The sequence below is a fragment of the Ixodes scapularis genome, unplaced genomic scaffold, assembly GCF_016920785.2.
Source record: "Ixodes scapularis isolate PalLabHiFi unplaced genomic scaffold, ASM1692078v2 PGA_scaffold3__209_contigs__length_174095766, whole genome shotgun sequence".
Lineage (NCBI taxonomy): Eukaryota > Metazoa > Arthropoda > Arachnida > Ixodida > Ixodidae > Ixodes > Ixodes scapularis.
In genome coordinates this window covers 42,663,958-42,679,831 of record NW_024609868.1, presented here as the reverse complement: position 1 = coordinate 42,679,831, position 15,874 = coordinate 42,663,958, and the positions used below count along the sequence as shown (strand labels likewise).

Here is a 15,874-nt window from a genome sequence, read left to right as displayed (position 1 = left end):
GCAGTCTGCTCATATTCCATCTGCTGGCTTGAAAATTTAAAACGCAGTTGTTTTTTTTTGTTTTCACGTACCTGAGGTATCGATGCAGGAAATAGCTGAACAGATTAAAGCTGCCTTTGCACTTCTCGAGCTTGTGAAGGCCTGTGTAAGCCACCAAGATACCCCTGTAAAAACACGCAAAAAAATTGAAGAATTGTTTGTGACTTATTTAAGCACTCATCACTGATATCTCGAGCAAGCAATAAACACACACACACAATAAAAAAAAACACGCACACATGAAGTATATATGCCAATTTAAAGTTTGACAGTGTGCGGAAAAAATGGCAGGGTAACAGAAGTGAAATTTTAATCAGGTTCGACAATTATGGCCAAAGAAAAAAAGTAAAACGTAAAGACAAAGCATTAAACGAAAATTCATTAAACGGTGACAACGCCACACGAATGTATGTGACCAAAGGCGATAGTATAGATGCATATGTCTTTGCAAACAGGTTGTGTACTTATTTGCTTATTAAGTGCTTTTAGATTTTCTTTTATTTTTAGCGAGAGTGTAAATTCACGTCCCAAACAAACGATTAAAAATAAAGCAAACACGTTGCGGACAAGTGGAATATTTTTTGTTATCCTTATCTCGCGAAGCAAACTATCAACGAACAGCGCAGACGTGTCAAATACGCAATGTTAGAAACCTCTTTCACGTTCGAGCTTCACCAGCTTGCCCTACAAGCACATTCGCGAATTAGCGGTATTGCGGAAAATCAGTATCGCCAATTATTTGCATTTGTTATGTCGTCGAGCATCTGTTTAAGTCCTAAAAATTGTTTTTGAGCTTATATTTGTTTTTGTTAAAAATAAATCAGTTAACGCGCTTTCTAAACACCATAAAACCCCAAAATGTCGACATGCGTGGCATAATTTGTTTGTATTAAAAAAAAAAACATGACTAAAGGTTGCGACACGCCCATTTTTTTTTTAAATTCTCAGAAGAAAAGGGCATGTCTCAATATTTGATCTCGCTCTAATAGAAAAATAAGACGCTCATGATCGTAATTGTTTTGTTTTAGTTTTCATTGCGCGTTTAGATTGAAATATCGCTATGAAAAGACGAATGGATAAACATATTTAATGAAGTATATGACCCGGTGAGTCTAGCCTCTATAGACAGTGATGGAAATGGTGGGCCATTTGTGCAAAATTAAGCCATGAACGAACGTATCTTACATCTTGCGGCAAAACGTAATTTTTGTTAAGAATCGTGCCACATGCACCTAAATAGGCATAAACAAAGGACACAAAAAATTTTTCTTAATCGTCGATTTAAATATTTAGAGAAGTAGGAAGAAATGAAAATGGTACACATATGTATTTCACAGCGTCTCTATTCACCGTATAGTTTGTTTCATCTCAGGTCAGAGTACAGTCGAAGGCTCGAACGCATAGAACTCCGAACGTACTAAAAGCGCTAGTCACGGGATATTCGCTGCATTTGGTTTGTTTAGCCCAGGGGTGGCCAGACCTCGGCTCGTGAGCCTCATGCCCAAATGTGGCCCGGAGCTCCCTGTTCAACCCTTCCCCCCCTTTCCCCGCTTAAATATCAGACATGTGGAAAAATGGGCAGGTTGTGTTTTGTCAGCTTTGTGCCATCATATCATCGGACGATGTCCTCGTTTTACGAAAAGGAACTCAATAAAAAAAAAAAAAACATACTGAAAAATCGCTTCATGAGTGCAAGTAGCCGTGGCCCCCAACTAAAAAAAAAAAAAAAAAGAATTTAAGAAGTGCCACGTTTTTTTTTTTTAGTGCGGCGCTTTTCTTCACTCTAAAAAAAGCCCGTGAGTCTACTTTCCCGCAGAACACTCGGAGAGCCAATCAGCGCAACTTACGGAGGCAGCTCAGCGAATGACGATGCCGAAACATATGTTGAGACCAAAAAGCGCAGACTGAGTTGTGACATTAAGCAGTGCAAGCGTGACGTTTTGCATTGCTTAATGTCACAACTCAGACTGCGTTTTTGGTCTAAACATATGTTTCGGCATCGTCATTCGCTGAGCTGCCTCCGTAAGTTGCGCTGATTGGCTCTCCAAGTGTTCTGCGGGAAAGCAGACGCACAGACTTTTCTCAGAGTGTAGAATTGTTCCGGTTTTATGGCTGTTCGATTCTGTCCGTCTGGCCACCAGCCGCAACAGGAACACGTACAGGTGGATGGCGAATTCCATGATGTCGCGCTGTGCTGCTTTGATTGGTCTTATTGGCTCGTAGCGTCGGCTGCGCCTTGACTTAAGGTGAAAGGAAATATAGAAATTTCTGGTCAGCGGCGTTGGCCGGTTGATACCTGACATCGTCTAAACGTCTAGACGACGTCGGCGATGTCACGAGCTAAGAGTCGCGAGAGAACTGCAAAATAGTAGAATGGTGGTTACTGTGATAAGACGGAACCAGGGTCTTGTACTCCTGATGAGGTCAACTGGTTATCATGTCTGGCACATGCATCCGTGCTGTGGCTACAGTGTACCCTGGCACTTTCTCCGCTCGCGTCAGCATTTTCAGCCTCTCACCTGCACGCGCGCGTCGAGCTTCACCGCTTTGCACCGGAGTGCTAGGAGCAGCAGCTGTCGCGGGGGAGCGCTTTTGTTTAAAACCTTACGTACGAAACGTTTTTCTGCTAGGTAGGAAAATCCTCCTCGCCACCCGTCTAATTTCCCCTCTCCCACTGCTATCTTGACGGAGGGGGAGAGGTTCTGGGGCTGGATGAGCCCGGATCCCGGGTTATCCGGCCCCAAGATGCAGCAACAAAAGGAGTCCCTCCGCAGTCAAGATGGGAGAGGGGGAAACGGAAAGGGTGGCGAGGAGGAGTTTTTTACTTCGCGGAAAATTATTTTTCTAGGTCAGACTTTGACGCGCACGGAAATTATGCTCAGTGGTGTTACAGGTTGACCTTCTTTATTCCTCATTGTAAGTCAATTTATAATTTAAAAAAAAATGAAAAAAACTGCGCCGAGGAAAAAAAAAAGAATATCACGGGATACGGCAGACAAGGTAGTTCCTGTGCGGCTTTCGATCGCGGATGACTTTTACTTAGCATTGTTACCTTTAAAGAACAACTGTAGGCTTTCATCATATTTGTTGATTGTCGTTTTTTCCAGTTTACGATATAAGAGTTTTGAGTTTGTTAGGTTCATAAAAGTTTTCAGCGCATTTTTATTGATACAGCGGATATGCTGTTTCTGCCGGTGTTAAACAGAAATCATATTTGCAGGCTAAATAAACGACGGAGTGCAAAGGGGGAGGGGAGAAAGGCTTTATCCGAACTCAAGTGTTCCACTACGGTTCATTTTTCAGCCATTTGTTTATACCTATTATAAATGGAACCAACCTACTCCGACCTGAGCCTTATTTCTGCGTTCGGCTCCGCGTTCCTTTTTTGCCCGATCCATTGTTATCACTAAAGTTCATGATTATTATGCTCCAGCATCGAAGATGAACCCTGAGTAATTATAGTATATGCATTAAGCAATGCAATCACTTTTTTTTTTTTTTTTTTCATTTTTAAGTGACGTATTGACAGAGGTCGGCATCTGCTCCGAAAGCGTCAGTGGGTGCTCCGAACTAATATTTTGTCTGCTACAGAACCTGCTACGAAGGGTCAAATGCCGCTCCCATCATTGGAGTTTAAAAAAAGAAAAACGCATGGCGTTGCAAGTTCCAGCCATCTCATTAGCGCTCCGCAACCAATCAGAATGCCGCATTAGAACGCCGAGGAACGAATTAGGAAATAAGAAGCGTGAACTTCATAAGCCACTACCCACTATATACACAAAATAGGTATAAGCGCGACACTTGAGAACTTTCGCATAGATGTCGCGCGCAGAAATAAAATAAAATAACGAAGACAAAAAAAAAAAAGAAAAAAAAAGACGAACACTTACGACATTGTGACGAAGGTCTCGACGGCCGGAAAGACGTTGAGGACGATTTGGAACGGTATCGACTTTCCGTATTCCAGGGCTTCGAAAAGGCCACCTGTGACGATGAAGCGAGTCGGGAATTAGAAAGTAGTCGGTGACCTTGCCGCGCAGAAGCGCCCGTAAGCGAGCCAAGCGGGTCTACCGTAGCGGCCGATAAATGCAGGAAGTAACATGAGGTCAACGGTTGGCGGTGGCAGACAGTTCGACCCCGATCACGCGCGTGCACGCCGATATACGGGGAAATTGAGGTGACGAGAGGCAATTAAGCCCTCTCAGAGCCGTTACATACCTTCCGCACTCTTTAGACGATTACGTTCAAGGTGTCGATCGACGGACTTATACGCGAACGAGCGACCTCCGCCCTTTCTGAAGAGTGACCGGGGGCATTGCGTCTGCTTTCCCGTAGAGCACAACGGGAGAGCACAGTCACTCCCTAAAGCCGCTTTCGTATACTGCCAATGCATCGTACGAAAGACAGTTTGCACAGACACTGTCTGAGACGTATTTGTTGCTTGTATGACGGTGTCAGACGACAAAAACCGTATGCAGGCATGTTCCAAGCGTACATTTGTGCGAAGCAGACATGCTTCTAAGACGCTGGAGGCCTGCGTGAGATGAAGCGTTTGCGCATGCGCAGTGCCAACAGCAGCGCCACCGTGGGGGCGTGATGTCATAGAGTTTAGTGTGCGTATAGCCGTTGTAGACGGTACGCGGAAACCCTGTATAAGTGACGACATGTATGCAGGTTAATTGTTTTTTTTTTTTGTTTTTTTTTTTTCGCAGTCGCTACTGAAAAAAGAGTCTTTTAGGTTTCTGGGAGCGCACAAGGGGGGTCGGTGGCCGATTGGGCTAAAGCGCGCACCCAGCTCGACGCGCGTGGAGCGAAAGCTCGCGCTGCAGAACCCAGGGATCCTGGGCTCGAGCCCCACCCCTGCCCGTTTCGATCTGGATGAGCATCGTACCGGCGCGTGCGGTCGTGTATCACTACTGCGTAGTGCACGTTAAAGACCCCAGGCTAGCGGTTGTGCTGCAGTGGTTAAATTGCTCATCTATAAAGCGTGTGACTCGTCGCAACTTTAATGGCTGACCAACATTAACGCTGTATAAATATCCCACAACCCAATATTTTTTTTTTTTTTGGGAGCGCACATTCAGAATGATCCGTGTAGAGAGTTTACGACGTTAATCTGTCTTAGAGACGGCGAACGTGCGAGACGCGCAACCATTGGATGTGCAATGTCTACAGTTTTTTGGCGACAGTAATATAGGCTGGAAGATAAGTAGATATTGACAAAAATAATAATATTATATATAGTGACTGATAGCTTATGCACCTAAGGGTATGACTAGACCAGACCAGTTCAATATCACTGCTGTGCACAGCGACGAATGTCTAGTGCTGATTGCATTTACAGCATAAAATTTCGGAAACAGCAATGAAAAGACCATGAGTAAATTGCCCTAGCTTGCCACCTTTGCATTTTATGCCACTCTGCTTTGATCTGCTTTGATCGAGTGCTACTGGATTAAAAAGGAATTTATATTTAATTTGTGTCAGGGTAAAAATGCATAATATCTAGGCAGCTATGGAGTTTTTGAACTAGTCAGAGATTGAGACATTTTATATCAGCAAATTTTTTTTTATCGCTCGTAATATAAAAATAAAAGAAGGTTTCTAACATGCACTCTTACAGATTTTTTTTTAAGGCTTACATAGTGCAGAATTACTAGCGTTTTACCCGTCCCTTTAACGTATTTTCACGCTCCAGCGGCGTAGTCAACAGTACGTGGGTTTCTAGCGAACCATTGCGAGTATCACGGCTAAAGTTTACGCTACTACAATTGGTTCGGCATGAGGAGTTTAGGAGAAAAAACAAAAAAGAGTTATCAAATATATTGCGCGTCCAGATGCAACCATCACCGACAGACTCAGCTTATAAAAACTTTCCAAAGACAAAACGTTATGCAGGGAATAGAGAGAGAGACACTATGAATGCGAGAGGGTCTGCATTCTTCCGCAGCAGTTTATGTGTCCTGCACGAGTGAGACACCGCTTGGCGCTCGACCTTACAGCGTTTCTTTTCTTCTTTGTACGAGTTAATCATGGTGCAGTCACGATCTTCACCATTCCGAGATTTATGGAACGACCAGAACAACTACAACACTCGGGATTTTTTTTTTTTTTTTGTATTCTAGACGTTTTGGCAAAACAGCTTTTACAGCAGATGGTAAATGTCGCATCATGTTAGTGCGTCTTAATTTGTCTTGAGATTTAAGTAGCTTTCGTAATGCATGGGAAGTCTGTACTGCATGTCTTAGCAAACATGCTTGCGCACTTTTCCCACCAACCAGGAGTTACCTTACACTCAGCCTTCAGTGCGCTTTTAATGATTGCCAAGCGTTAAAAAGGCGCCGTGAGTGGCGTTATAGGGTTTACTTACCGGCTAACACGTAGCTTTTGTAGAAGAACGTGTGACCCAAAATGATCCATGCCATTGTGATGACCCGCATCCCGTGTAGAGGCTCCAGGACACCGATTGCCGTGCGGGTGCTTAGGAGCCGTTTGCCGTTGGAGAAGGCAGAGAACGCCATCACGATGTCCATGATCAGACCTTGAAGGGAAGGACGCCGGTTAACGACTCCGCTTTACGACTAATAGGAAGTGCACACGTTCTTACTAGTGGAATGCTTCTTCTTGAGGCTTGCTTCGGGGTTCTCGTGTCTCCAGCTTTTGACGAGCCGCGGAGAAACGTCAATGAAAGTGCCCAGAAGCACCAAGCAGAAGAAGAATGCCAGGATGCATCTGCAAAAGTTTGTTGTCATACTTGACTGAAAAAGCGTCGGGACACAAGGCTCGAGCTTTTTTCGTCGCACTCGGACTCATGCAAGTGGCGTGATTCTAGCAAAACGTGAGTCGCACGATTCTATCAGAGGGAGTCCGCTGACCCTTGTGAAAGATAGTCGCCTGACTCCTGGCAGGAAGGAGGTCACCTGACGTCACCGAGTGATAGTCACCAAACTTTAGTGGTGGCCAACTTCACTGATTCCACTGAGCACTGGAGTCATTTGACTCTTCTAAAAAAAGTAGCATCAGAGGGACAACTTTAGACACCCCCAAAGGGGGTCGGTCAGCGCTTACTACTTTTTTAGCGTATATGCGAGCTCAAAAATATCGACTTTGGTTTCAGTCAGACGACACTGTCAAGGTATGAGGAACGCAAGTTTGACTGCTTCTTTTGCAAGGGACAACCGTCAGAATGCTTTAGCACTGATTGGTTCTCAATGAAGGATAGTGGGTAGACCTCAAGACTTGAAAGTATAAAACAGCGAGAATAAGGACGGGAACAGGACATCTTTCATTTCGCAACAACATAAAATGGCCATTCTATGTTGTTGCTAAATGAAAGATGTCCTGTTCCCGTCCTCGTCCTCGCTATTTTATACTTTCAAGTTTTGTATTTATTAACCAACACGCTCGTTTTCAATTGTAACTGGGTAGACCTCAAGGCAGCTCGCTTTGAGGTCTACTCACAATCCTTCAATCAGAGCCAATCAGAGCACGGCTTCTTTCTGACGTCCCCGCAACTCCTACGCAAGAAGCAGACGACTAGCTGCTCTCCACATTGGATTGGCTCCGATCACTCTTGTCGTTTGCTGGGGTCCGTCGTTAGGTCAAACGGCCTATATAATCCTCTCCGGAACATGATGGCTATTTCGTTAACATGTAATTCGCTTCGCGGGTTGTTCGTGTTGACTTTTATCGGATGGGATTGCGATGTCATAAGGTACTGACAGGATAAAAACGGCGGGGAGGAGTCTCAGTTGTCCTGCCTCCAGCGCGAGCTTCTTCTTACCTTCGATAACGCTTTGGCATCTGAGCCGGCCGTTCGAAAGAGGCGCCCTACAGTTCTCTCTTTGTCAGTGACTGTAGTTTGGGGGAATTTAAGGTTTTTCACAAAAACTGCTGCGCAAGCGCGAAAAGGTGCGTACGCCCCTCCAGGCTGAAAGGAAATATGCATACGGCTATTTTTAAACATCTGCCGGCTGCTGCGGAAATAAAATCTGTGTCGTGGGTCGCCTTGCATTAATGCGTCAGCATTAGAACGCTCGTTTTGACGAAAACCCGGCGGTGTCTGTTAGTTTGTCAGCGCCGGGGAGAGAGAGAAAAGGAGAGAGAGAGAGGGTGACCCGTGCGACGCTCCTATTGTTTCGAAATCGCTATGTCAGCACGCGTCACCCTCTCCTCTCCCTATCTCTCCGGAGATGACAAACTGACAGACATCGCCACGTTTTCGTTAAAACGAGCGTTTTCGTTTTCGTAAAAGGAGCGTCGCACAGCTGGCCCGAAGTTAGAGGGGGATCGAGGCGCCGCGGCACGGTGGAATGCGGGCGCGCGCTCAGTTGCCGTTCTGACGTCGCCGGATGTTCTCTCTGGGTTTCTGTAGTAGCGGTGCGTGGGCTGTGGTGTGTGTGTGTAGTTAAAACGATGGATGCGGTTCCCCCCCCCCCCCCCCCCCCGATTGATATGGGTGTGGTTCCTTCCACGAATGGTTATGGATGTGGTTCTTTCTACGACTGATATGGATGATCGTATTCAACGGCGTCGACGCACTCTGACAGGCAGAGTGCAAAAATGTGGTAAAAGAAATGCGTGAAAATAATAAAAAAATGTCATAAAAGAATGGAAATGGTTGATAAATTAATGGAAGACGGTAATACATGAAAGAAAAGGGGTGATAAACGAATGGAAAGGGGTGAAAGGGGGTGAGGAAGAACTAAGGCTAGCCTATTTACATCTTTTGAATACCATTGAAGACAACTGATTTTTTCATAATGTATCACCAAACGCTGCAAGAATTATTTTTACCGGAAAGAGAGTGCCTAGTATTTTAGATTGCGGTCGGAGAAGCAGAACACAAATTAGCTGTTAGTTATTTATACAGCGGGTAACAACGTCTGCCAGAACATGGCGACGTTGTTACCCACTGTACAGCGTGGGTCGAAGGGATCGATGGCCGTTTGAAGGGACGGCATAAATTGTGTTCTTAATGGATTGCACTAGGATTTACTACAGAGGTGCCTGAAGTTGGAGGAGGCTTTCACTCAAATTATGGAAAGATTGGCTTACCTGAGTAAATCAAGAAAAAAAATTATGTTTTTCCTATACTTTGTATGTACATTAAAAATTATGATGTGTTACTGTGTCGCTTATTTGGGCCAAGTAAAGTGAAAAATAGTTAAGCCAATTTTATTTTCTTTCCATTTCACATATTTTTCAATCTATGAACGCCAGAATAGCCCACAACAATTTTCTGATGATTTTGAGATAAGAGGCTTAGCAATAATGTTTCCATAGACAAAACCAGTTTTTATTTGTTTTCCTTTGAATCCGGAAGTTTCATGTATTCATACCGTCAATTAATGAATGCACCAGCTTCAATCACCTCTGCAGTAAATCTCAGCGTGATAAATTAAGAAATCGATTTATGCCGCCCTTCCTATCACCATCGATCCATTTTACTTAAAGAGGTAGATGAGAAATTTAGCCGCTGCAGTACGACTGCTAGCCTGGGGTCTTTTTAAGGCGCATCACGCTGTAGTGACACACGCCCACACGCCGATACGATGCTCAATCCCATCGAAACTGGCAGGGGTGGGGATTGAACCCAGGATCCCGACCCTTGCCCGTCCCTCGCGTGTCTAGTGTAAAAGAAACTTGAATAGCTGTCGTGGTAAGAAGGAAGTCAGACGGCTCACCATGGCAGTCAAGAAAGCGCAGCCGGAGCTGCAGTTCATTTTATCACGGGAACGTCATCTTTGTAAGCTTCTGACAAGCCTTACATTCACCGTTATTCCGTTAGTCCTCGTTTTGTTACCTTTCTGCTCCCTTGAACCCAATTTTTGGCGCTGTTCAATAGGTTGCGCGCTGCAGCCCGTAAATAAATTGTTGGGTTCCAGTATTTTTTTAAATATATATATATATATATAGGTGTGTTTATGCAACTTCATCCCGAAAATCCGTCAGGCGGGGTTACGATACAAAACTAGAGTGCACCATCTGAAGCACCAATTGACGGAGAAACATTTAGTTTACGGAACTAGTAATGTATGGGCTAGATAGACCAATATTAGTTTTAAGGGGGACCCTACCCAAGAATTCCGACTTTTGGACCTTTGGCTGAATATGACTGAAATTTACGTATATACTGACAGTTGTAAGGAAGAGTGCAGTGCAAAGTTTCATTTGTGTACATAAATTGTAAAAAAAAAAAATTATAGTTGTTTTTATCAGGAACACACTGACTTTGTTCAGAAAAACTATCGCAAGAAAACTAGTGTAATATCCATCGTTTTTTCTTCGCTAGATCTGCAGCAGAATGTCTGGAGAGAGCAACTCTGAACAGAAAATTTTCAAAAAGTAATTTATTTTATGCTAACATCGCAGTGAAAAATAAAATATTTTTTTTTGTCTTTTATGTTGTCGACAAAATCTTAGCATATTTTATAAAAGACAGGCACAAAGTCAAAAAGCAATTCCACAGTTGCATTGTCCATACAATTTCAAATTGGAAAAACAATGAGTGAGTCTTTTTTTTTTGTCCCATTAACAAATGATAGTTTTCCTAAAGTGAAATTTAGGCCAAAAAGTGGCACGGAGAAAAATTTCTTCAAAGTGCTCCAACTTCTACCTTTTCTTTAGCATCGGTAGATCGAAAATAATTTATAAAAAAATTAATTATGCAGTGTAAACTAATGAAACTTTCTGGAAATACTATTTATATGTTGGTGGATGTAAATGTGACATTTTTCACAATCAACTTTTTTTTGCAGAAATTGTTTTTCCTGGGTAGTGGCCCCGCTTAAGAAATTTCGCCGGTGTTCCTAACAGTAATAAAGCCATTGAGCAAACTTAACGAGTCAGAGTTGTCGCTTTGTTACTACCGTATGCTGAAGTGTACTTTGTCGCTGACTTTTGTAGAGCCCTTTCTGTAATTCCTCTTCCTCGAATTTCAATATCCTTAAAAAAAAAAAAAAGAAAAAAAGAAGAATAAAAAGTAGTCTAGCTTTTAATTTTTACGTTTCGAGCTTCCTGGGATGCGCCAAGTCAGACCAAGGCATACGGAGTTCAGGTTTTTAGTTTGAAAGGCCATATTTGTACCTATTTGTTTATTTGGCGAACTCCTGGAGCTTTCGCGTTAGTACGCGTGTCAGTAGCAATAAATGAACGCAAATGCTATACACGCAACATACTAACAATGTATATTTTTATATTAAGAAAAGCAAATGCAATATCAACCACAAATGACAATGAACACAAAGTATACTCACATGGCGACCATCTGAACTGTGCTGTACACAGTTGGGTGAGCTGTCTCGCAGAATGGAACCGTTATGTTGACTTGGGCGAGGTCTCCCACTGAAATTGAAGACAATTCTTATAATTACATGTATTTTTATTTTGATTCTTGTGCCATTGAAATTAACGTAGGGATACGTGCATGAATTGTTCATAAAATATTATGTATTACCGATCCCAAAAATGCACGACTATGGGCTTATTTGTAAGCCATTTCAAAAAGATGTCAAAACTAAATGATCGTTTTTAAAAGAACTAGCTAACTTGAAAAGTAATACTAAGGACTACACAATGCGCCATAGTGAGCCTTGGAAAGTTAGCACTTATAGAACAATCTACTGTAAGATATGCTGAAAAGGAAACTGCCAAGTTTACTAAATAAATTAAATGCCAAAAATATTGATCTGATAAATATCACGTTAAAAACACCGCGTAGTTACTTCAACCCACAGTCTACTTTTCCTGCGTAACAAGGAAATAATAAAAAAAAAAAAGAAAACGTAATATTAGTGAGCATTGAGCGGTACTGTGCATATATATGCAGTCTGTTCTCTCCCTCTTTTTTTTTTTTTTTTTTACTTGAATATGCCTTAACAAATATCTCTCGTTTGCGCGGTAGTCTATGGCCACTGTTGCTCCTTTTTTATGTTTTCTTCCGTTAATGCTGGAAATTTTATTGTATGTTGAATTGTTTATTGCCGCAGAAATGCCAATGAGGGGGTTCTATGGCTTTGTCCAGCTGTACTTGTGACGACTTTTTCCACGAGCCTCCGGTATCCTGTACGTTGTACTTGATGGAAGATAAACATCAAATATCATCAAACATCAAAATATCAACACCTTAAAATCCGCCGTGAAAGGTATTCAAAGTCGGTAAAAATCGCCGATGGTTTTATGGCCTTCGAAGAAACGGGACGAATAGGCTCGAAGTGACGGAGCGGAACCGAGTTTGTGCGCGTACCTGCGTTGACCAGGAGTTGCATGTCCTGTACGCTGCACGTGTGAGGCACGCAGAGTCCCAGTCTCACGGCAGTGAAGTAGAAGTAGCTGATGGACACGTCTCCCAGCAGGTTCTGCGGCGGAACAAGGCGGAATTTGCGACGCGATCGGAATGCCGGGTGCCAAGTTCGGAAACACTCGGGATTATGCGCAGTGCAAGTCGCCTGCTTCTTGCGCAAGAGTAGCGGTGACGTCAGAACGACAACGAGCTCTGACTGGCTTTGATTGAAAAGATAGTGGGTGGATCTCAATGTGAAATGCCTCAACGTCTACCCATTTTTTTTTTTTTTCAGTCGGCCCAGAGGAGTTTGACGTTCGAACATTATCGCAACCCCTGTGCAAGAAGCAGACAAACTTGCGCACCACATAGCCACCGGTCTTTGCGGAGAGCAAGTCGTCTGCTTGTTGCGCAGGAGTGGCGGTGACGTCAGAACGACACCGAGCTCTGATTGGCCCTGTCTTTTCTATGGTGTATGAGCAGCGTGAACTCTAAAAAAAGTCTGTGCGTCTACTTTCCCGCACAACACTCGGAGAGCCAATCACCTCAACTTACAGAGTCAGCTCGGCGAACGACGATGCCGAAACATATGTTTAAACCAAAAAAACGCAGTCTGAGTTGTGACATTAAACAAGTATGCAAGCGTGACGTTTTACATTGCTTAATGTTACAACTCAGACTGCGTTTTTTGGTCTAAACATATGTTTCGGCATCTTCATTAGCTGAGCTGCCTCCGTAAGTTGTGGTGATTGGCTCTGGGATTGTTGTGCGTGAAAGTAGGCGCACATACTTTTTTTAGCGTGTGACGGAGGCCCAAGGCTGTCAGTGCCCATGGGGCGTATACTGCCAGAAGCAGAACGATGAATGAAAAAAAACTGCCAAGTATACTCTAAAAAAAGCCCGTGCGTCTACTTTCCTGCACAACACTCGGAGAGCCAATCAGCGCAACTTACGGAGGCAGCTCGGCGAATGACGATGCCGAAACATATGTTTAGACCAAAAAACGCAGTCTGAGTTGTGACATAGAGCAATGCAAAGCGTCACGTTTCCATTGCTTAATGTCACAACTCAGACTACGTTTTTTGCTCTGAACATATGTTTCGGCATCGTCATTCGCCGAGCCGCCTACGTAAGTTGCGCTGATTGGCTCTCCGAGTGTTGTGCGGGAAAGTATACGCATGGGATTTTTTTAGAGTGTACAGTATATGTAGAAATATTACTTTTTTTTTTCTTTTTTGCGGGGCGTTTAAAATAGACCAATAGGACACAAAGACGGCATAATCTTGTGGAAGAGCAGAATTGCAGACTGTCATGTTTTGTACAATCCCCAGGGTTCGATGAGTCCGCAAAACCATCCGTACCTCTACACAATTCGTCATAACAAAATTTTAAAATAAAGAAACACATAATTTAGTAATACAAACTCCGTACTTAACATGTTGTGAGTGCAAGGGTTATTACCAAACCACCTTTTATTTTAGTCATTATTAAGTATAAAGATAATCTTAAATGTCCTCGGTGCTCTTTAAAGGAAACTGAAGTGGTTCTGTATTGGAGTGAAAAATGCCATCTTCATTTGGCCTCGCAGGATTACGAATATCAAGGTTTTTTTCCCTTTAATTTGTTGCATGGAGACTGCTGAAAATCATTTTCAAAGTACTACTGAAGCCCCTCCTTCAAGGGGCGTTACGTCATAAAAGAAGTTTTCGGAATCTCCGCTCTCGCGCATCTTCAGCGCCTATCAAAGCTACGCACCAGCACTCTTGTTTTTTTTCCATAAAGGACTGAACAAGACGTCACAGTTGGTGTCAGTGGGGGGACATACCTCGCAAGCTTGCAATTGCACGCGCTGCCCACACGAGCGACACGCGCTTGGCGGCCGAAAGATCCTTCTACGACTTTAGGACTGATCGGAGGTTTTTCGTGTTTTTTCACGCTTTGTTACATATTCGCGGAAAACGAATGTAATATTCATATTCACGCGATAAAAATACTCTAGATACTTAGATTTCACCCCTAACTCGTTTTTTTTCTTTTTTTTTTTCAAGAATATCTTTAGGTTTAATTTATATAATCTTTCCTATTATGCGATTATAAAATATAGGTTTCCTACTATCAAGTTCAGAAGCCTTTCTGCAAGTAGCAAGGAAAATGACCGAGCTTTTTGTACACGAAACCCTGCGCGTCATGCATCATGTAGACGCTTAATGTAAAACGGATGAGGTTCGTGTCCACTTACTATCCTCAAGAAAAAGGCATAATACAGAGCAGACAAACAAGGGCGTTTTATATAAGTTCAGCAGCAGCTGCTCAACATTCTTTGAGATGTCGGTCTCCCCAATCGTCTGTGAACTTCCCTGTGAAATATACGTGTTTTATGAAGTTCCTCGTTACTCTCCACTTTCTTAACATGCGCCTTTCATCCTGCTTAATTCTTAATTTATTTTCCTCTCTCCTCTTCCCTCTAGACGTGTGTATGTATTGGGTGAGGATAGCTGGTCCCTTTCTGGTAAGATCTATGCTTCTCTCTTTTATTTGGAACTTGAGAACATGCTGGTCCCTTGACTTTGACCAGTGCGAAGGCGCTATCGTGGTTCAAGCTATGTTTTGTATTTTACCTGTGGCAGCGTGTTATATCGAATGCAAGAAAGAGTTGAACCACTCTGAAAAGATGAAAAATTGAGGTACCCCCAGATTCCAGAATAACCGCCATCACCACTCTAAAAGGTAGGCGATTGACCCACGGAAGTGGTCGAGGTGTTTTGCGAGAACGCCGTTATGCTTTTGTAGGTTTTAATGAGTCGATGTGGGCATTGTGACCAGAAACACGCACCTTGTAGAGTGGCACCTCGTCCGTGAGGTTCTTGAGGAACGTTTTCGGACTGTAGTGAGCCGGCTTGGGCGGTAGGTGGGGTCGCACGTTGACTGCGCAGTACTGGCCCCTGAAGTACTCTTCCAGTTTGCCGTTGAGCCGTTTGTTGATGGCACGTGTCTGGAGACACTCGCCAAGGTCTCCGAAGGATGCCAGCGAGCCGAAGAACATGCCTTCTGGCATCTTGCCACTGGCATCTATCACTGCACCCAAAATGCACCATCAGAATAACAAAGATATCTACTGGAGGCACAAAGAAACATGATCGGAGTTAAAAAAAAATACGACACTGGAGTTACAAAACATGGATCACCAACTAGCCCAAGTACATACCCTTCTACAGTTCATTTCTTCTACATAAGGCTGTTCTCAAGCCCCCTGCGTTTTTTTTTTTACTAGTTTGTTGTTTTTAGCGTTTTTACCCTCGGAAATATGAATCACCAACTCGCCCAAGTACATACCCTTCTGCAGTTACAAAATGCGTGCAAGGACACCGGACATAGTCAAGTTTCTTCTTGGAAGCTTTTTGTCAGGCGTCATTGACACAAATGTTGGCGCAGATCAAATTCAAGTTCTAGTCAAGGGCCCTGGGACAGAGCGACTGCGCCAAAGTCCGTTACAATGTCTACAAATTGGCTCGAATCCCCTTTAGTTGTTATCACAAGACACCTTAGATAACC

At 43.4% G+C, this 15,874-nt stretch overlaps 1 protein-coding gene across 1 annotated transcript in view; it reads right to left on the bottom strand.

Annotated features, from left to right (window-relative positions):
- The window catches only part of LOC8033642 (nose resistant to fluoxetine protein 6), a 76,386-nt gene that overhangs the window by 21,710 nt on the left and 38,802 nt on the right, over positions 1-15,874 (bottom strand). The window contains 7 exon segments of the mRNA XM_042292714.1: positions 72-164; positions 3,930-4,023; positions 6,410-6,580; positions 6,647-6,771; positions 11,298-11,385; positions 12,287-12,398; positions 15,156-15,397. Of these exon segments, the coding sequence (XP_042148648.1) occupies positions 72-164; positions 3,930-4,023; positions 6,410-6,580; positions 6,647-6,771; positions 11,298-11,385; positions 12,287-12,398; positions 15,156-15,397 (925 nt within the window).